Raw genomic sequence first — 21,995 nt, 5'->3', positions numbered from 1 at the left:
GCTGCCACACGATTAGCTGATTATATAATCACATGAATAAGTACAGGTGTGCCTATAGTGGCTGGTGATTGTGTGTGTGTGTATATATATATATATATATATATATATATATATATATATATATATATATATATATATAAAATAATATTCAGAAAATTGAAATGCATTAGATTCTTGTGGCAGAAGAGTTAACCATTAATAAGCCAATACAAAAAGCAGCTTTAGAATACAATGTACTGTTTACTACCATATTATTGAACAGTCAATCATTGGCATACAGTTCACAACAATCCATTTCACAAGTGAATTTGTCAATCAGTTCAAGATTTATTATGAGGGCTTAGAGAGCCCGTCAATCTACACCTGCGTCAGACATGCTTGTGTAGCGTCTCGTGTGCGTTGCATCATAGATATAACATTTTTAGGTCACTGTGTCAAGTTAAATATAGTTTAATACTTAGAACACATCTTGAGATTCCTTAATTCGGATTTGTGCTCCATCAAGTGTTTTGAACACTTGCGAGTGTTTTTGCTTCCTGATGGGTTGATTTCTTCACTGTATACACTGTGTGTTGCTCATACAGCTGAAGTTAACTTACTGCCCACTGGAGTAAACAGGTGGTACTACAAGCTTTCTCAGGAAGGAATCTTCCTTATTACAGTCCGGGGGCGATTAATTGCGTACATTTTTTAAACGCGTTATTTTTTATCAAATTAATCGCACTGAATTAACGCGTTAAATCGACAGCCCTAATATATATATATATATGTATACATACATACATATACACACTGTTTATAAGGCTTTAAGGCATTTAAGAAATAACATTGCTTTGAAATGATGTGTGTTGTGAAAAGCACTATTTAAATAAAAATGACTTGTCTATATTTAGAATAGAGATTTATTTGTCTTTAATCTGTCTTCCATTAATCAAATCAAAGTTGTTTACGTGTATGCTTATTCTTTACAGATCCAATTAAGTTAATAACAGGTTATAACAATGAATAAATTAACAATTAAAGTGTGTACCTGATGTTCTCATTTCCTAAATGGCAGGACTGTTCATAACTATTATGGTTATCTTCATATTTATGTGCGATTTGGTGTAATATAAACATGTTATCATGTCAGGAGGAGTACAGAATGGCACTTACGTGTGACAAATGCTCCTCCAGCTCCTCCACCTTCTCTAGGGCCACATTTTTCGTTTCAGCATCCTCCAGCAGTCCTCCAACATCAAACACATTATCCAGGTATGCCTGGATCTGCACCAACAGCTTATCACTCTCTGTGTGCTTGGATTTCTGTGAGGAAACAATGGGATTTCTCAAGGTTTTCATCATGTGGTTACTCAAGACTTTAAAAATATCTCCACGAAGTGTGTTTGATTGATTTAATTTAGTAATTTCTTTATCAGTATGATGCACAAATCTACTTCCAAGTTTTATTTCTATGTACACTTCAGAGTGAAAATGTTTCCCATATAAAACACTGGATATATATTTGGTAGCACTTTCATTACCTTCATTAATAACATTAAAGAATAAATAAAACAACAAATAATCCTGTTCTGTATAATGCTTAGCAGATCTTTAGTCAATGTACATTCATTTTACACAGTAATGAAACATTGATGAATAGATTTTCATATATATTTGAATGTTCAGGAACTACTTAGAATGATTGTTAATGCTTTAGAAATGAAAGTTAAAACATGTTTATGACTATTTCACATATAGTATTTCGGTAGTGATTAATAACTCTTGGCACTAATTAACAGTGAGCATTGACTGAGTACCTCTAAGAAGTCATCAAGACCCAGTTTAGTGAACTCATACTGCAGATGTACACGGAAGTTCATGTCCTCCACTGAATGGACAACAATGTTGATGAACTGCATACAAGCCACCTGAGACACAAATAAGCACAGTCAAACATGATTTAGAAAAGGTTCTCCTCACACAAAATAGGAATAGAAAATGCAATGCAGTGCTTTTATGCACCTACCATGAAGTCGATATTTCCATCTTCACTTCGAAAGTACTCCATCAGCTTCTCAAAGCGGTGCTTCTCCTTACATACCTGAAGTTTAAAATATTTTTGATCATTTTAAACATATAAACCCAATGAACAGAGTCCAGAATTAGCAGATTTTTAAAGTGATTAAACAAGTGTATTAATATATAATCAAATCCTCACACATCAACATCTTAATAATTTGAGACATATACTATAACAAAGAACCTTTTTTAGATCTGATTAATGAGAATGAGTTTGAGGTTACTGGGTAAAATAACACGGAGCCTGGCCAGCATAATTTAGTCATTATTATAGACTTCATGAATAAGCAAAATAATTCAATCAACAAAAGAGGCATCAGCTAGACTAGTCCCTCACACTTCAACATGGTATGATGAAAGGCAGCGAAACAGAATGGAAAAATGGCCAAATTCAAAAGATTACGTTTTTAAAATGCTTGATTAGACCAAACAACAGCTTCTTGTTTGTACAAATAATGCTCAACTGAATTGATTGTGGGACATTTAATTCATGCCTCTAAATTAAAAAAATTTTTGTTCAACACAGACTCTTTGAAGACTAGTTCTAATAGAAACTTTAAGCTTTGTTTTTGTTTCATTTAACAGTCTCTCTCTCTCTCTCTCTCTCTCTCTCTCTCTCTCTCTCTCTCTCTCTCTCTAATAGCAATGAGTTGTTGTTGTGACTGCTGCATTTGGGGCTTTTCCACTGCACGGTTCAACTCGACTCAACTCAACTCTGCTTGCTTTTTGGGGGTTTTCCACTGTGGATAGTACCTGGTACCTTTTTTTAGTACCACTTAGGTCGAGGTTCCAAGCGAGCCGAGCCGATACTAAATGTGACGTCAAAACTGTCTCAGCTGTTGGCCACACATGGCTACCACCGGACCTACCAACAGTGTAGGGAAAAGTAAAAAAAAAATAGAAGTGACAACAAAACCATCAAGGAAAAGTGGAAGGGGTTCGACCAAATGGACGCTATCTAAACCGGCAAGCAATGGGAGGGAGAGCTAACAGCTAGTGATTGTGTTATTGTTTTGGTCAGTTCGTGTCGTATTTAAGATTATGTCACAGCAGTAGAGGCGGCGCAACTATGACGATCAACCTATAATCCCACCCACGTTGAGGGGCAATAAACTGCAGTGGAAATGCAAACTAGTAAAAGTAAAAGTAAAGTGAGTAGAGTTGGGGTGAGTCGAACCGTAACGCGCAGTGGAAATGTGCCAATTGATTAGCTCTTTTATATTTTCTCAGGGTAGATTCAGCCAGTTATGGAGTAATTGGCCCATTTCCGGTATTTAAATGACTAGGCAAGCAGAACTGGAAAGGTTGAGTGAACAGTTGAGTCGGCAGGCAATTCCCCCCTAAACACTAATCTTTATCAGAAGTGGGCTTAATGAAACGACTGGCTTAAGATGTGGTGTTTTCCCACAAATGCACACTATTTAGAAAGAGAGAAAATTATTCTGCCATTAGACATGGCTAGATACAATTGCTTTTTTTGTGAGAAAAAGTGACCCCACACTCTTCAAGTCCAAAATAAAAACATCTTTACAACATTTAAAGAAATAGCTCACCCAAAAATGAAGATTCTGTCATCATTTAGTCACACTTGTGTCTTTATAAACCTAATAGATTTACTCTCTCAAATCTCATTCATGCCACCACATTTTCAAACTTTGCAAATGCATTGCGATCAGTAACGACTGAAGAGAGCTATGGCGGCAAGATATTCAATGAATAATGACTTGCTCTACCTCTTTGAAGTTATCAAATGCTGAGAGGATGATTTCATGGCCTCCTCGCACCAAACACACAGCAGCCAGCAGTTCCAGGACCAACGCCTTTGTTCTAAAGGCAGAACAATATATTCTGTGAGTGTTCAACCAGACCAGAAAGACAGAGCAGGATTGTCACAAAAAGAAGGGTAACATTACCAACTTGACAGATCATTACACACCCACACCTTCTTAGATCTATCCTTCAGTGAGAGCTGCAGCTTTGTGTCCATTGTTACACAATTTAAAAAATCTGAAATATGATAGGAGGGGTTGATAGCTCTCTTTTAGCTTGAGCTTTTCATAGGGTTAATTTCTGATGCTGACAATCTAAAGTTGTTTAAAGTAAAAAATATTATTTAACATTAATGAACCTGAATACATTAGGTTACACTAACAAACTGATTTTTAGGTTTAGATTAGGTATAAATAGCTCTTTAAGGCAAAATAGCAGGTTACCACTTTTTACAGTGTAGTTGGGTTAATTTTTCAACCGCACAAGTTTGAATCCAGGGTGTGCTGAGTGACTCCAGCCAGGTCCCCTAAGTAATCAAATTGGCCCGGTTGCTAGGGACGGTAGAGTCACATGGGACATCCACCTCATGATGGCTATAATTTGTTTCTTGCTCTCAGTGGGGCACGTGGTTAGTTGTGTGTGGATGTGCTGTGGAGAATAGCATGAGCCTCTACACACGCTATGTCTCTGCGGAAACGCACTTAACAAGCCATGTCATAAGATGCGCGGATTGACGGTCTCAGAGTCACTACGCCACCATGAGGATCTAGAGTGCATTGGGAATTGGACATTCCAAATTGAGGAGAAAAGGGTATAAAAAAAATTTTGGTCAGGTAAAAATAGCTCATTAAAGGAATAGTTCACCCACAAATTCAAATTCTCCCATGATTTACCCTGATGCATCCAGATGTGTATGACTGTCTTTCTTCATTTTGAAGCTCTGTAGGTCCTTAAAATGCAAGTAAACAGGTGCCATCAGGCTGCTGGCTATTTGACAGTCCAAAAGGCATTTTTTAAAGTAATGCACACGACTCCAGTCGATCAATTAATGTCTTCTGAAGCAAATTGATAGGTTGGTGTAAGAAACAAATCGATAATTAAAACTTTATTAACATAAAAAAAATACAAATCGCTTCCTACCAGCAGGATGCATCAGTGACGTAAACGGTATGGCGCGTTCACGTGAGAAGTGGGAAGTGCGTGCTTTGCATACAACAGAGCAACAAACATCACGCGAGAGTAAGTTAATTTCAAACAGCATCCCAGTGCTGGATGGAAGCAGCGATGTAAAGTTATTTGTTTCTTATACCAACCTATTGGTTTGCTTCAGAAGACAATACTTGATTGACAGGAGTTGTGTGGATTCCTTTTATACTTCCTAAATCTGCATTTTGGACCATCAAATAGCCAGCAGCCTGATCATGGCACCCGTTTACTTACATTATAAAGACCCACAGAGCTTCAAAATTTTTCTAAAAATCTTAACTTGTGGTCTGCTGAAGAAAGACATCAGGGTAAGTGAATAATGAGAGAATTTTCATTTTTAGGTGAACTATTCTTTTAAGATAACAATTGCAGGTTACCACTTTTAACAGTGTACTTTATGATGCAGCAAAGGCTTAAAGCTACAATAATAGATGACAAATGAGTTTTGATTAGGTCAGAGGAACATCTTAAAATAAATTGGATATTTGAAGAGTGCGCGTGCATGGAACAGACTGGGATAACAAACGTCATAGGATGGAGCCCAACAACATGTCAACACAGTGGAAAGAATTAAAAATTTCTGGGAGTACAGCGGGAAATTCACATATCCTGTAAACTATATCCATTTATACACACAAATGTAAAATATCGACTGTCTCTAATCTCAGCATATACTGCATGCGCAACATCACAATTCAGCTGCAGGTAGCGATAGAAAGTTAAGGAAACAAACACAGCAACAACTCTGGAATATCTGAAAGTAAAGCAAATCAACACAGAGTAAAATAGTGATATCTTCCTTGGATGACGTGTGTTATTTACACAAGTGTCACCAGAAAATGATATTGCTGTGTAGAAAGCTGCTAACTGCCCGAGCCACATGTATAAGGGAGTAAAGAGTGCACCGCTTATACAGTGCATGTAAACCGGAATGTTGTTTCCTCTCATGTCTTAGTGACATTTCAGAATGCCACTTTCTGCTAAAACACTTGAATAAACCATTTTTGTAAGTGTATCCAAACGTGGTCAGTGATGCATGAGGCTCTGACTGAAGTGATACCTTGGTACACAAATTCATTGAGCTCCAAGAATGATGGTCTTGAAGAGTGATGTCACCTAATGCAGGGGGGTTTTCCATGCTTGAGTGTGAACTCATCTAAACTCCGACTACAAATTTGCTCAGCTCAGCCTGACACTAATCCTCTCTAAAGACTAATCCACAACTTCACAGCCCAACCAGAACTGAAGGTATTCCATCAGGTAATTACAGCTGAATGTCCTTCAATATCGAACACCATAACATTTTTAAAGGGAGTAAAATAGAGCCCCAGTTCTTACCTTGAATTCTTATTGTTCAAACTCAGGGCAATCTCATTGACTGCATGTGCGTGAGACATGACAAGGTTGAAGCCATACTAAAGTGAAAAAGGAATGAACAATGTGGTTTTCAGTATAAATACATTTACCACAACTCAATAACTGCGTAAATGATGCTCTTCAACATGTGCAACCTAAAGTTAAGGCTGTGGTCACACAGCAGCAGAATACAATTGCTAGCACTGTTTAGAGTGCAAAATATGATTTTGTTCCCACTTAGTTTGGATATGAAAGAGATTGACAATCGCACACTATAACCAAAGTGACTCTTGAAGTTTTGAGGACTTACAAGTGAATTTGGAGAGCGAGTTCGATTGATTTGAACCATCTAATTATTGAGGAGTGTATGGGATAAATCGCACAATTTGCCTGAGAGATGTTTATCACCTAACATTAGTGATTGACAGAAAAGAATGACACACAAAGAAAAACTTACAGTTTAAAAAAAATTATAGTGTATTCAGAGAGTGAGACAAAAATCCTGGTAAGTGTTTGCAGCAAGAAGAATACTGGACATAACTGGACATAACATTTTATTTCTTTACTGAGAGGATGAAAGCAGCATGAGTTGCCCAAAATAGTTTAGAATAAAATTAAATCCTTAAAGATTAAATAAATATTGATATTTACTATTGTTAAGATGGAGAAGATAAAAAAGGGGATTGACTTCAGTCATCTGATAGTACAAACATAATTCAATTCTTCTTTCTGCTGCAGTGTGTACTGGACATTTTTAAAATCACAGCTGTGATAAAGACGGTTGTAAAGCCCAAACACTAACTTTGTGAACACAGCGTATATGTACTCATTTTATAAATAAAAATAATGTACAGGTGAAACTCGAAAAATTAGAATATCGTGCAAAAGTTCATTAATTTCAGTAATTCAACTTAAAAGGTGAAACTAATATATTATATAGACTCATTACAAGCAAAGTAAGATATTTCAAGCCTTTATTTGATATAATTTTGATGATTATGGCTTACAGCTTATGAAAACCCCAAATTCAGAATCTCAGAAAATTAGACTATTACATGAAATCAATAAAAAAAAAGGATTTTAAATACAGAAATGTCGGCCCTCTGAAAAGTCTAATCATGCATATGTACTCAGTACTTGGTTTGGGTCCCTTTTGCATTAATTACTGCCTCAATGCGGCGTGGCATGGATGCTATCAGCCTGTGGCACTGCTGAGGTGTTATGGAAGACCAAGATGCTTCAATAGCGGCCTTCAGCTCTTCTGCATTGTTTGGTCTCATGTCTCTCATCTTTCTCTTAGCAATGCCCCATAGATTCTCTATGGGGTTCAGGTCAAGCGAGTTTGCTGGCCAATCAAGCACAGTAATACCATGGTCATTGAACCAGGTTTTGGTACTTTTGGCAGTGTGGGCAGGTGCCAAGTCCTGCTGGAAAATGAAGTCAGCATCTCCATAAAGCTTGTCTGCTGAAGGAAGCATGAAGTGCTCTAAAATGTCCCGGTAGACGGCTGCGTTGACTCTGGACTTAATAAAGCACAGTGGACCAACACCAGCCGATGACATGGCTCCCCAAACCAACACAGACTGTGGAAACTTCACACTGGACTTCAAGCATCTTGGATTGTGTGCCTCTCCATTCTTCCTCCAGACTCTGGGACCTTGGTTTCCAAATGAGATGCAAAATTTGCTCTCATCAGAAAAGAGGACTTTGGACCACTGAGCAACAGACCAGTTCTTTTTTTCTTTAGCCCAGGTAAGACGCTTCTGACGTTGTTTGTTGTTCAGGAGCAGCTTGACAAGAGGAATACGACATTTGAAGCCTCAGTCCACTCCTTGTGAAGCTCCCCCACACATTTGAATGGCCTTTTCCTGACAATCCTCTCCAGGCTACGGTCATCCCTGCTGCTTGTGCACCTTTTTCTTCCACACTTTTCCCTTCCACTTAACTTTCTATTAATGTGCTTTGATACAGCACTTTGAGAACATACAACTTCTTTTGTAATTACCTTTTGAGGCTTTCCCTCCTTGTGGAGGGTGTCAATGATGGTTTTCTGCACAACTGTCAGGTCAGCAGTCTTCCCCATGATTGTGAATTCAACTGAACCAGACTGAGAGACCATTTAAAGGCTCAGGAACCCTTTGCAGGTGTTTAGCTGATTAGAGTGTGACACTTTGAGCCTACAATACTGAACCTTTTCACAATATTCTAATTTTCTGAGATTCTGAATTTGGGGTTTTCATAAGCTGTAAGCCATAATCATCCAAATTATATCAAATAAAGGCTTGAAATATCTTACTTTGCTTGTAATGAGTCTATATAATATATTAGTTTCACCTTTTAAGTTGAATTACTGAAATTAATGATCTTTTGCACGATATTCTAATTTTTCGAGTTTCACCTGTAATAGGTTATGTCTCTTGCTTGGAAAACCACTAGAGGGAGAAAACGAAATTACAGTTCAGCAATCAGGTTAGTTGTCCCTGAAGCTTTTCTGACCAATCAGCTCAATGCATCCTGTACCTGATAGTTCATGATCGCTCTCAAGCACATGATGCACACGTGCACGTCATCCTTTTGACTCACTAATCTGGAGTTCTTGATGGTTTTGCTGTTGGCAGCTGAGCCATAACTGTATCAGAAGATAAAGATTGACAGCAATTCACAAAAACTGTTTTGGATTAGACATAATATACACACATGCATAAACACTTACTCACGCATATTACACAAAAAAGAAATTCATTATTTGTGTGTTATCTACCCTCAGGAAGTGTGGCTTTGGCTCAGTGGGTAAAATAATGCAAGCATTTTGACTCCTAGTTTTGATGCAGAGCACTAACACATAGGGTGCTAATTGTTTTAAGCATGGGACAATAGTTCATCATGTCAAGTTGTTGAAAAATTCCAAATCAGTCTCAAAACAGTGTATTAAATGTTTGTATTTAAAGACCATATGAAATTAAAATCAGAAAATACTGATGATTTATTTATTGATTTTTGTTGATTCAAATGTTCTCATAAATAAGAATGTCTCTCCTTTCTATATGTCTAGCCCAGACTTCCTGTTTCTATAGGAAATACGCTAAAATAGGAAAGAATACTGTGCTCTTTAAGCGATTTCATGGGGTCTTTAATTAGCCAAGATTGGCTAGCAGCCTGAACCAAGCTAATGCAAGTTATGAACATACGCAAACATAATTTCAAACCAAGGCAGAGCTTAGCAAGCACAAGCAGACCATACATGGCACGTACATACCGGAGGACAGATTGTGGCACAGATCGCACCAGCGTATTGCAGCCATTCTGGTGCAGATCCTCAATGGACCTGCTCCAGGATTTAGCCTTGTCCAGCGAGCAGTCCTCGCCATTCTCCAGCCCTTCAAAACCCAACCTGAGCCACACACACAGGGAATCGCACATAAAGAGGGCAGGGGGGTAAAAGGGCGTTCAAACTGACAACGAGCTGTACAGTAGCAGCAATTTTCAAGTTTATGTAAAGAAGGAGTGAAGCTAAGGCGACTACCACTGGAAGTGAAGACAGTGGAACTCACATCTCCTCTCCTGATCTGTCTCCTGTGACATACTGCAACCGAGTGCAGGTAATATTTAGTTAATGTCACTGGGAGTAATTTCATTGCTGTATATGATTTGTCTCTGCGCACATGCAGGGATATAATTAAAAACTGATGCGTGGAAAACCATGTCACTGATTGTGGGCATTTTGAGTGAGTTTGATTCATGCATTAATAACTGTTCTTCATGATACAATGTATAATGCACTGCTGTACTTTCTACATTATATAAGCAGATTTTCCTGCAGAATCTTAATTTAAGTTTTAGAGGCAAAAACACTGATTGCTTAGAATGACGTCTTATTTTCAACAGGAAATTATCTAATTTGAAATCAGATTTTTAAAACCTATTGGCAGTTATGTATGCCTCTGCAAATAATGGAAGGCCATTCAGTGCCAGGAACCTCAACGCTGTTGACCTCCAGTGATAAAATAGCTGTCAGTGTGAACAGGACATTGGGATTTGGAGAGTTAGCCACAAAGCTCAGTAACAGGGAATCCGCGAATATATGCAGAGCAGCACAGGATCATCTGAGCATATTATAGCAAGGCATGACTAAGCTCAAAACAAAAACGTGCCTCTCCAGTATGTTTATGATCATTATACAGCCCGTATCTCCAGTAGCAGCTCAGCTTCTTGTTACGGAGGGAGCTTTTAAATGCAGACTGGCGGATTGGAGTGTTTTGAGTTTTGTGATGGTGTTTTTAGGGTGTGTCACTCACATGACTGCACACTGGGCGAAGGAGAGATACTCCACCAGAATGTCCAGCCCTCTGTTCTCATCATTGAGGAATTCACGAACCCACCTACCACATTAGAGAGACAGATGTTAATATCCTACAGAAATCAGACACACTCCATACTGTACATCCATCAACAACATCAACCGTCAACATGATGAAAAACAGCAAAAAATGAAACTATGTAAAGAAATACAACAGGCAGATAGAGACAAAGATGAAAATCATGCTCTTTTTTTGTGTACTGGCATCATGAAATCAAAGTTTTGTTAATTTTAGTCCATGTTTATTAGCTTAGAAGCCATCTATATTCAAGTTTACACCTAAAAGCTAACCAAATTAACTTTGAGCACATATATGCATTAAAAATGACTCTTGTGGGAAAACATAACAAATATTTTTATCCAAAGAAATACTGTCTAGAATGAAAATGTCCCTTCCCCTAATACCGACTAGCACATAGCAAATTCATGGCTGTGATGTAAACTAAAGGCTGTTGGCTATTTGAAAAAAAAAATAAAACATTGGGTAAAGCTCTTTGATATATCCCACCCATACTAGCCATTTTAATAGGAAAAGCAAGAACACAAGAAACAGCTCTGACTCCTCAAGACCTCTGAAGCTGTCCTGTGGTATCTGGTACCAAGACATTAGCAGCAGATCCTTTATGTCCTATAAGTTGCTAGGTGAAGCCTCCATGGATCGACTTGTTGGTCCAGCACATCCCATAGATGCTCAATCTACTTGGAGGTCAAGTCAAAACCTTGAACTCTTTGTCATGTTCCTCAAACCATTCCTGAACATTTTTTTGGTTTGGCATGGCACAATATCCTACTGAGAGAGGACACTGCCATCAGGGAATACCATTGCCATTAAGGGGAGTACATGGTCTGCAACAATCTTTAGGTAGGTGGTACATCCACTTAAATGCCGGGACCCAAGGTTTCCCAGCAGAACATTGCCCAGAGCATCACACAGCCTCCGCCAGCCTGCCTTCTTCCCATGATGTAGCCTGCTGCCATCTCTTCCCCAGTTAAACGACGCACAAGCACCCGGCCATCCACATGATCTAAAAGAAAATGTGATTCATCAGACCAGGCCACCTTCTTCCATTGCTCCATGGTCCAGTTCTGCCACTCATGTGCCCATTGCAGGCACTTCCAGCGGTGGGCAGGGGTCAGCATGGTCACTCTGACTGGTCTGCGGCTACACAGCCCCATTCACAGCAAGCTGCGATGCACTGTGTGTTCTGACACCTTTCTATCATGGCCAGCATTACGTTTTTCAGCAATTTGTGCTACAGTAGCTCTTCTGTGCGATCAGACCAGACGGGCTAGCCTTCATTGCCCACACACATCAATGTGACTTGGGTGCCCATGAACCTGTCGCCGGTACACTGGTTGTCCTTCATTGGACCACTTTTGGTAGTTACTAACCACTACATACCGGGAACAACTCACAAGACCTGCAGTTTTTAAAAATGTTGTGACCCAGTCTGACCCATTTTTCCTGCTTCCAACACATGAAATTCAAGAACTGACTGTTCACTTGCTGCCTAATATATCCCACCCCATGACAGGTGCCATTGTAACAAGATAATAAATGTTATTCACTTCACCTTAATGAGTAAAACATACCTCCCTAACCTAAAACTTTAGCCTAAACCTCACCAATAGTGTCCTAAAAAATATATGAGTGGTGAACAAAACAGACATCCTTACCCTTACATTCTGTATGTTACCTTGGAAACAAACCCATAACCTAATTAGCGAGCCACAGGAATAATTCTAAATTTCAATTGGAAATACATCACATTGGTTACAACAAAATCTCTATTTTCAAGATCTATGTATATTTTTTTTGTGGCCAAAGTCACATCAGAAGCTACAATACTTCTGAAATAGCACAAGAAAGAAAGAAGAGAGAGACAGTTGGATTGAGCAACACAGAAAGATTAAATAGACTTTTCAGACTGAAAAGGTGGTTTGGAGGGCTCACTAGACCAGCAGCTTCCTGTCAACGACCTCCCCCTCCCTTCTCCCCTTTACACTCTTTTTCTGTCTGGCCAGATGCTATTTCAGATTGTCTTGGCAAAGCAAATAGTAGCACATCGGAAAGGGGCCAGGAATCGGACACATGCAATAAACAGTCTTCTGTACCATTTAATTCAGCCCGAGAAAGTCTGAGAAAAAAGCAAGCCTATTCTATTGCTTTTGTTCCTGATGAGAAACACATTACCACTAAGTCTTATTAAAGCGAAGAGCCTACTGTTCAATTGGTTCAGATATCCGCAACTGGTGAACATAAGGAGTACCAATCATTTACAAAGTTCTACACAGGCCCCGCCCCTTGTGTATTTTTTTACAACACATTTAGGCTAATTTGATGCTTATTTATTTTCTTTTTTTATTTCTATGAACTCTCTTATTTTATTTATTTATGTATCTCCTTCCACATGGACAGTATTTGAATAAAGCACTTATACTGTTTTAAAAAGTGCTATGTAGAGAAAGTTTTACTTCAGCCACCAATAAGCGTCTAGTACTCTCAGCTCTGATTAACACATTTAATTATGTTTAAATGCATTAAATGCAATCGATTCTGCAGATTTTCCATCAAATTCAATGCAGATAATGCACAAATGATAATCCACAGATTCCATATGGGCCTGGTTTTAACAAAGCACTCTTTTCTCTAATGCAGTTGTGTGTATTACAACAGTTTTACAGTTTACCATTTACTACACATTGTTTTTGTTTGTGTGTGTATGTGTGTGAGCCTAAGAGGAAAGAGTATAAAAACAGCGAGAAGATCTTCCTAGTGCTTCATTGTACTTCATTGTGTGTGGCAGGCTTGTATTCATCAACATGAATTATGAACCTTCATGTATGTGTGTGTGTACGTGTCCTTTCACACACTGCATTGTTGAATGCTCAGGCTTCTTGGCTCTCCAGCATATACAACCAAGGTTCCTGCTGGCTAAAGCTGCTAAGGGGGTGGTGTGTGTGTGTGAGAGAAATGAATAAAAACCATCTGGGAGCTGCCGAACCTACAGAAAATGCTGTAAGCATGGGGAAGCTGGCACAACACCTCGACAGCAGGGATCTGTGCATGGGCAAACACTACATCTAGCTTTCTACAACAGGAAGAACAAAGAAAGACTGAATCTTTAGAGGGGAAAGCTAAACAATACCAAAGCTTCCCGCCTATACCACTAGCAGTGCTATTGTTCCCCAAACTGTGTCCAGGAGCCTTATAACCTTACAGTATTGGTTACTGTTGGATCATGGGAGATTAGTCTGGGCGATTGCTAGGAGGAGTATTTGAAGAGATCAGTACAAGACGGAGGGATGTAAAAGAAGGATTATAAGAGAAGAGACAGGAATTAGTCACCCGATGTGATTGGTTCTCAGTGATATCTCCAGCTCCCGTAGAACTTTGGTGGATTCCTGCACCCTCCTACGGAATTTCTGCACACAGAGAAAAACTGATGATTATCAGCATGTTTGGGGAAATACTAGACAAAATGACCATAATAAAAATAATGAAAACTTTGCAATAAACATTAACTAGTGCAGTCAGTGTTTTAGTGCTCCAAAGGGGTCAACTCCAATGAATTGCACAGAAAACCCCCAGCTTAGATTAAAGGAATTTAACAGAGCTGTTTATGATCATAATTATTCATGTTTTTTTTTTTTTGCTCTTTTTTTAAAGAGTTCATATCATACTTTTTCTTTTTTATTTGCTCTCTTTGACCCTTAAAATGAAATGGACTGCACCTCTATGTAAACACTCTTTTCGCATTTAAAATGAGCAACAGCGCTTTGTTGCGCTTACACACAGGCTGCTGGTTTGTTGTCGGGCCTCTTTGCAAAGCCTGTATTACACCGTGGCAGGTTTTTCCAGCTTAATTTCAATAAAAGGGTCTTTTCTGACTAAAAGGGAGTTTTGAGTTCTAACAAAAAGCTATAGTATAATTTCATATTACATTGAACTATGAAATTCAACAATTAATTTATTATATGATCAATTTAAGTGTCATAGGTCATATATTAGTGCAGTTGGCTAGACATCTAAAATTAACAGATATTATTGACAGTGAGATGCAGACTAAGATGCTGACCTTACGTGTGACTCTTGGGTCTAAATATCCACGTAGTTTCTGGATATATGTATGTGGAGGATTCTTCACTTGGAAACGCTCCTAACAGCACAGACAAGGGGGGCAAAAACATTAAACTCCAATGTTGAACAGAGGAATTATCTGTTTTATCTAACACACATATGTTATCAACCATTTTATGTTAATTATTACACTATACCTAAACTATTCCCTTAAACTAACTCCCTTCTTCAGTGGCACAACAGATTTATCAAGATACATATTACTTCCCTCACTATACTTTTATAAATAGTATTTCTAAAAAATACACATGTAAAATGATACAAGTAATTTAGCATGTTTGCATTCTTTCCTGCATGATCCTGCAATAAAAGGAATAGTTCACCCAAAAATAAAAATTCAGTCATCTTTTACTCACCCTCACACACAAATATAGTTTAGCTTTAGAACACTTTGAATATAATGAACTTGTCATATGAACCACTTTTATGATGTTTTTATTGTGCCCATTTATCAGTGTAGATTTGGCAATGGTGTGCCAACAAACTTGGTTCATTGTGAAGCTTATACCTGGTCACAAATGAGGTCCCACTTCTTCTCATTATCGTACTGCCGGAGGAGACGTGCTTTATCTGGAGGCAGGTTCATAGAGTTCTGAAAAACAAACAGAGCTTATGCATCAGAACACACAGGAAGTCATGTATTCCTCTCTGTAACCATGGCGACGACCTTGCAGAGATAACTCTATCCTCATTTTCTCTGGGCCACAGCGGTTTCTTGCCTGACACAAGAAACCTCGCAGCCTATGACCTCACTTCCTGTGCTGACTTCTTACATCCTGTTTGTGGTCATATATCTCTTTAGCTCGTCAGCATCAGAAACATACAAATAAATGTCTTCCTGCAAAATTCACATTCTTAATCTAAAACTTGATATTTACATTTTCTGAAGAAAAAAAAGTGATTGGTCCTTGCCCATGTAAAATACCTCAAAAACAATGTTATGGTGTTGTGAATGGTTGCCAGAGTGTAGCTATGTTGTTGTTAACCTACAGTGTAAAGGGATTAATGGAAAGGAGGAGGCAAGAACCGGCTTGACATTATAAATAATATTTAATGACAAACTAAAACCAAAAGACACAAACACACACATATGTCTGACAGCACACAGACAGCTGCCTATAAACACTCTCTCTGTCGCACCACCGTCCGTAGTCTGCCTTTATCCCTCTCGGAGGCTTGATTAGCCTGATAAGGGACCAGGTGTGTAGAATGACGACCCGGCCCCGCCCTCTGCCCTGTCACAATGTGTTTTTGGGAGATTCTGGTCACAATTCAATTGTATGAACCAAAAGAGATGAGATTTTTTTTTAAATATTAGTTTGTGTTCAGCAGAAAAAAGAAAGTCATCCTCATCTGGGATGGCATGAGGGTGAGTAAATGATGGGAGCGCTTTCATTTTTGGGGGGTGAACTAGTCCTTGAACTTGAAAATGCAAAATAGAAGCATTTCAAAAGGAAACATGTGAACCCCACAGTATCTCAGTGAAATAACATGACCACTTCATTATAAATATAATTTTTTTTACAGTGGTATGGACTGCATGATTTGTGGAAAGAGAATGTATTTTATGCAGTTTCCACTGTACGTATAGTGAATTCTTCTTTCCACAAGCCCATATGAATCATATTCGAGGACACGTCTGGGAAAGGCTAGAGATGGATGCAGTATGTAAAATAACGTTTATGTGAAGTTTAGTCACAAATTAGGTGTCTGCTTCTCTAACAGTTCAGCTTCCAGTGCTTAACACAACTGCAGACAGAATCAGCCGACAAGCCAATTCAACCATGTCTTATATTTGTTCGGTTTGAAATCACATTCGACTGGCCGACAGCCCATTGATGATAACTAGGTTTTGTAATGTCTGAAAAAGGCAAGCAAAGAAAATTTAAGCAGAAATGACAATGTGTAAAAAGAGGCCCTGGAGAATGTAATTTGGCTCTGTCTGAGAATCTGTAGTATTAGCAATCCCTCCCACAATTCCCCTTCTATTTTTCTTTCTCAATTGTGACAGACATTGTGCATTCCAGATGTCCATAGTAACCGAAGGAATGTGTCCTGTTTATAATAGTAATGAATATGGTTATACTGTAAATAATCCCACTTCATCTTTTTTATTTTCTCCTCCAAATGAAATGGGACCAAAGACCTAAAATACATTATATCCTGTCCCAGCGTAAAATGCAGAGACAACTATAAGTAAGCCATTTGTACGTTTTTTTAATTCTCTTTCAAAAGCGTAACGCTGTGGCTCTGGTTTGTTTGGGTATCCCAATCAGCTTAACATAGAAACATTTCCTCAACAAATGACATGAGTTTGGGACAGAATTTACACACTTTATTAAGCTTAGAGGATGATAACGTCTCGGTTACTGAAGTAACCTCCGTTCCCTGATGGAGGGAATGAGACGTTGAGTCGGTGAGTTGACACTAGGGGTCGCTCCTGCGGAGCCCAGACATCTCTGATCTTGAGAAAAGGCCAATGAAAATTGCTGTGTGGAATTTGCATGCCACCCCCCCGGGTATAAAAGGATTTACGCTGCAAACACACATCAGGTATCGCACTGAGGAGCCGAGCCAAAGACCCGGCCAATTCAGCGGTTGGTTCAGTGTTGTGGCCGGAGGGACACAGGTTGCCGGTTCGTTTCACGGTGGACCCGCGATCTCGTTCGGCGCGCCAGACAATGATGAGATTCCGATCGATTGGCACTAGGGGTCCCAATGGGAAACGCCACAAGAGCTGAACCGAGTTCCGCAGACTGGCGGTGCGAGATGGGCAGACGCCTGTGTGCCTCGTAGCCAGCGCAGCAAGCCGTCGCATAACTACCCCCAACACACTTGCAGACATGATGCGATCCCCTGCACCTAGGGTAACGGGTAACTGCTCAGAACTATAAGGACTGGCTGGCCCAGCCGGGGCCTTCTCTCTATTGTTCTCCTCAAAAAAGGAACAAAACCGTTCGGCTGGGGGCCAAATATACGGTACAAGCTGGGGGGGATTTTAGGTGGAATACAACACACGGTCTTACCGGTTAGGAGCGGAAGCACATCGTGCGGAGCGGCGTCGTAGAAGATCCTACCCAAGGGGGGAGGAGTTACTACAAACACGGCGACCAAGGACAGATGCCCTCTGGCCAAGAAGACGTGGTTTACCGGCAGGGAAACCATTTTGTGGAATATACATCACACAGGGTTGCCTAGGGGGACAACCAGCACATGTGGAGCACTTCAGTACGGGGGCTGTTGATGCCTGTACTGAGGCGGCAGCGAGTCTCTCCGAAGACATGGTGGCCGCTAGGCTAGGGAGGAAGAACGTCCAGGGTTCATTCTTCTTTCGAACGCAACTGGGGAAAGAATGCAAGTCTTCGCCTCAAAGGACGGGAAAGGCGCTATGCACAAGCGATACACATGGCCAGCTGACCCGAACTTACCTGTTTGTGTCACCTGATAACACACGGGAAGAAACTGGCTCAACCCTGAGGTTATAGAACCTTGCAAAGGTGTTAGGTGTTGCCCAGCCCGCGGCTCCACATATGTCAGTTAGAGAGGCGCCGTGGGACAAGGCCCAAGAGGCCGCAACACTAGAGTGGGCTCGCAGGCCAGCAGGGGGCGGCACGTGCTGGGCATGGTATGCCATAATGATGGTATCGACGACCCAGTGGGCGATCCTCTGTTTGGAGAAAGCGCTTCCCTTCCGCTGTCCACCGAAGCAGACAAAGAGCTGCTCAGAGCTTCTAAAGCTCTGTGTGTGATCCAAATAGATGCGAAGAGCACGCACTGGACACAGCAAAGCCAAGGCTGGGTCTGCCTCCTCCTGGGGCAGTGCTTGCAGATTCACCACCTGATCCCTGAAAGGGGTCATGGGAACATTGGGCACGTAGCCCGGTCGTGGTCTCAGGATGACGTGAGAGTACGCCGGACCGAACTCTAGGCACAGTTTGCGGACAGAGAATGCCTGCAGGCCCCCTAACCTCTTGATGGAGGTGAATGCCGTCAGGAGGGCGGTCTTCAGAGAGAGCGCCTTTAGCTCTGCTGACTCAAGGGGCTCGAAGGGAGCTCCCCGAAGGACCACGGAGAGGTCACACAAGGGCACAAGGCATGGCCTGGGGGGGGGGGGTTTAACCTCCTCACGCCTCTCAGGAACCTGATGATCAAATTGTGCTTCCCTAAATACTTACTGTGCACTGCATCGTGATGTGCCGATATGGCGGCAACATGCACTTTCAAGGTGGAGGGGGACAGCCTGTAAGGGGCCACTAAGAGGACCTGCTCCGCGTCCTCCCTGACTTGGCACAACATCTGTGCAAGTAGGCTCACTGGGGGAAACTTATACTTGCGTAGCCCCAGGGGCCAGCTGTGTGCCAAGGCATCTGTGCCGAGGGGAGCCTCGGTCAGAGAGTACCACAGTGGGCAATGGGAGGATTCTGGGGAAGCGAACAGGTCTACCTGTGCTTGGCCGAATCGACTCAGCTGGATCGCCTGAGGGTGGAGCCTCCACTCTCCCCTGGCCACAACCTGCCGCGACAGCGTGTCTGCTGTGCTGTTGAGTTGGCCCGGAATATGAGTGGCTCGCAACGACTTGAGCCGATGCAGACTCCAAAGGAGGAGACGGCGGTCAAGTTGTGACATACGACGAGAGCGTAGGCCGCCTTGGCGGTTGATATACGCTACCGTAGCTGTGTTGTCTGTCCGGAGCAACATGTGCTTTCCCTGGATCATAGGTAATAGCCTCCTCAGAGCAGGTAGTACAGCCAGCAACTCGAGGCAGTTGATGTGCCAATGTAGTCGCGGACTGGTCCAAGGGCCGGCAACTGAGTGCCCTTTGCATACAGCACCCCAGCCCTGTTGGGAGGCATCTGTCGTGACCACGACGTGCCTGAGGACCTGGCCTAGGGGAACTCTAGGTCTGACCAGGGGCTGAAAAGGCGGCAACAAGCCTGCATGACAAGGAAGCGGTGTTTGCCGTGACGCCACGCTTGTCTCTCGACTCGGGACTGTAGCCAGTGCTGAAGTGGTCTCATATGCATCAATCCAAACAGCATGACCATCGCTGAGGATGCCATATGCCCCAGGAGCCTCTGAAAGGATTTCAGTGGGACCAACGTGTTCTGTCTGAACGTATGAGTTCCTGCTCAGCTTCTGTTCGGACGCTCTTGCTTACTGCTCTGCGCTTTGCTCTATCGCTTTTATATTTTCATATTTTATCTCCTTTTATCAACTAATTTTAACTAATTTTAACTTAAACAAATCAGCACAGTGCTCAAAAGCTTGGACTACTACAAAATAAAAAGCAGAATTCTTTATCCGACCAGCCTCCCACTGAAAGTTTTCATTCCAGGGCAGGGAAAACACAACTGCCTACATTCAAAAGGATAAGAGAAAATGCCTCTTCTGGAATCTACTTGCTGCACTAACTGCCACAGACTTTTACAAAGGATTGCAGTTCTTGAAACAAAGTTATTTACAGGACCACCATACCAGACGGAACACACAACAGAGCTTCATCATGGACGCCCTCAGCATACAGCCGGTGAGTCCCATGAATCTAGTGCTCCTCGACAGGCCATACTGAGTGTAGAGAAACAAGCCGATCGACTTACAAATCAATGGCAAAAACAGGGAGCGAGACCAAAAGGCACTCGAGACATCAGATTGTCACGAGCATCTCATATTGCCGCAGTAGCATCCTCTACCCCAGATACGGCTCTGACAAGGATTGCAAACACTGGTTTCCTACCACCGCCTATACATCTTGAGAACAGATTTGAAGTATTAATGAATGAGGAATCCCCAAACATGATGAATGTGATCGAACACAGACTGAATCAGCCAGTAGCTAACACTGATGTGAACTGGCGCTCAAGGTCGAGCAGACAGCGGCATTCAGCTCAGAGCGCAACCGGGCCCAGGACTCTGATAGTGGGTGACTCCATAATCAGAAACATTAGCAGCAGGGATACAACTACATGCTGCCTTCCACAAGCAACAACCTCAGATGTAAACAGGGAACTTCAGAACATTCTGATGAAACATAAGACTGCAAATCGACTCATCATTCATGTGGGGAAGAATGATATTCATAAAGAGCAGTCAGAACTCCTTAAGAAGGATTTCAATGAACTTTTTGAAACACTTAAAAGACTGAAAGTTCAAACATTCATCAGTGGACCACTTCCAGCAAGCGGAACAAACAGGTTTTCACGGTTGCTTGGGCTTAATACATGGCTGCAAAAACCTGCAATATAAAAGGAGTTAACTTAATTGACAACTTCAATCATTTCTGGAGTCAGAGGCAACTGTTTCGACAGGATGGCCACCACCCAAACAAACTTGGTTCAAGAGTGCTAAAGGACAATATCTACTTCTCCCTCAATCATCCTTCTGCAATGTGTGCCAATCCACTCAATCTGAATGGCACACACACACCTGGACACAGTATGAATGACCACAGGACTTCACTTCAGCACCTGAATGGACATGCAGTTGACAAATCACACAAGGACAATGATAACACCACTCAGCCACAACAATTTCTGCTCATGGACACAATCTCATCTGAGCCCTGCCCACAAAGTTCACCACAGACAGACTGTGACATATTAGAACTGCTCCAAGATTCAGCACCCAAGGACGACTTCCTGGAAAACATCCAGGGAAACCAGGACAGCATATTACAGCCCCTCTCCCTAGACACGTTATCCCTCTCTCCAGCATCTCCACATCTGTGTTTCTCAGAGAAAATGGAAGAACTGGTGTATGCTGGAACCAAACTATCCCACTCTTTTGCTGCAAGCCCCCAGATATCAAGCAAAAAACGTCAGGCCCCTCAAGCACCTGCGGGCCCAGCTCGCCCTCCCCCTCCTCCAGTGAGAGCTCTTCGACCTCTGCCACAACGCCAGGGCTCACACCCTCCTCCATCTGCTCGAGGTGAACCAAAAACAACTGATACCAGCTCTCAGTGATATGTGTTGGGTCCCCGCTATGATAACAGTAACTTTCTCAAATGTTTACAAAACAAGCGGAACCCAGTGTGCCTGTATCTTTCTCTATTGCTGTACGATTACATCATAGAAAGTCTAAGGCCTTCAAAAGCCGTACAGCAAACCC

The 21,995-nt window shown here is 41.4% G+C and overlaps 1 protein-coding gene across 4 annotated transcripts in view; it reads right to left on the bottom strand.

The window, feature by feature from the left end:
• The window catches only part of LOC127629100 (formin-like protein 3), a 75,716-nt gene that overhangs the window by 28,380 nt on the left and 25,341 nt on the right, over window positions 1-21,995 (bottom strand). For 3 of the 4 annotated variants that reach the window (XM_052106160.1, XM_052106159.1, XM_052106161.1), the window contains exons 2-12: window positions 15,400-15,483; window positions 14,830-14,910; window positions 14,100-14,176; window positions 10,689-10,772; window positions 9,650-9,784; window positions 8,914-9,022; window positions 6,376-6,452; window positions 3,795-3,888; window positions 2,009-2,083; window positions 1,800-1,910; window positions 1,156-1,305 (exon numbers count right to left, since the gene is read on the bottom strand). In XM_052106160.1, the coding sequence (XP_051962120.1) occupies window positions 1,156-1,305; window positions 1,800-1,910; window positions 2,009-2,083; window positions 3,795-3,888; window positions 6,376-6,452; window positions 8,914-9,022; window positions 9,650-9,784; window positions 10,689-10,772; window positions 14,100-14,176; window positions 14,830-14,910; window positions 15,400-15,483 (1,077 nt within the window). The remainder of the gene's footprint in view (window positions 1-1,155; window positions 1,306-1,799; window positions 1,911-2,008; window positions 2,084-3,794; window positions 3,889-6,375; window positions 6,453-8,913; window positions 9,023-9,649; window positions 9,785-10,688; window positions 10,773-14,099; window positions 14,177-14,829; window positions 14,911-15,399; window positions 15,484-21,995) is intronic. The other variant, XM_052106162.1, reaches the window with a different exon arrangement.

This window comes from Xyrauchen texanus, chromosome 35, assembly GCF_025860055.1.
Source record: "Xyrauchen texanus isolate HMW12.3.18 chromosome 35, RBS_HiC_50CHRs, whole genome shotgun sequence".
NCBI classification, from domain to species: domain Eukaryota; kingdom Metazoa; phylum Chordata; class Actinopteri; order Cypriniformes; family Catostomidae; genus Xyrauchen; species Xyrauchen texanus.
This window is presented reverse-complemented; position numbering and strand designations above follow the sequence as displayed.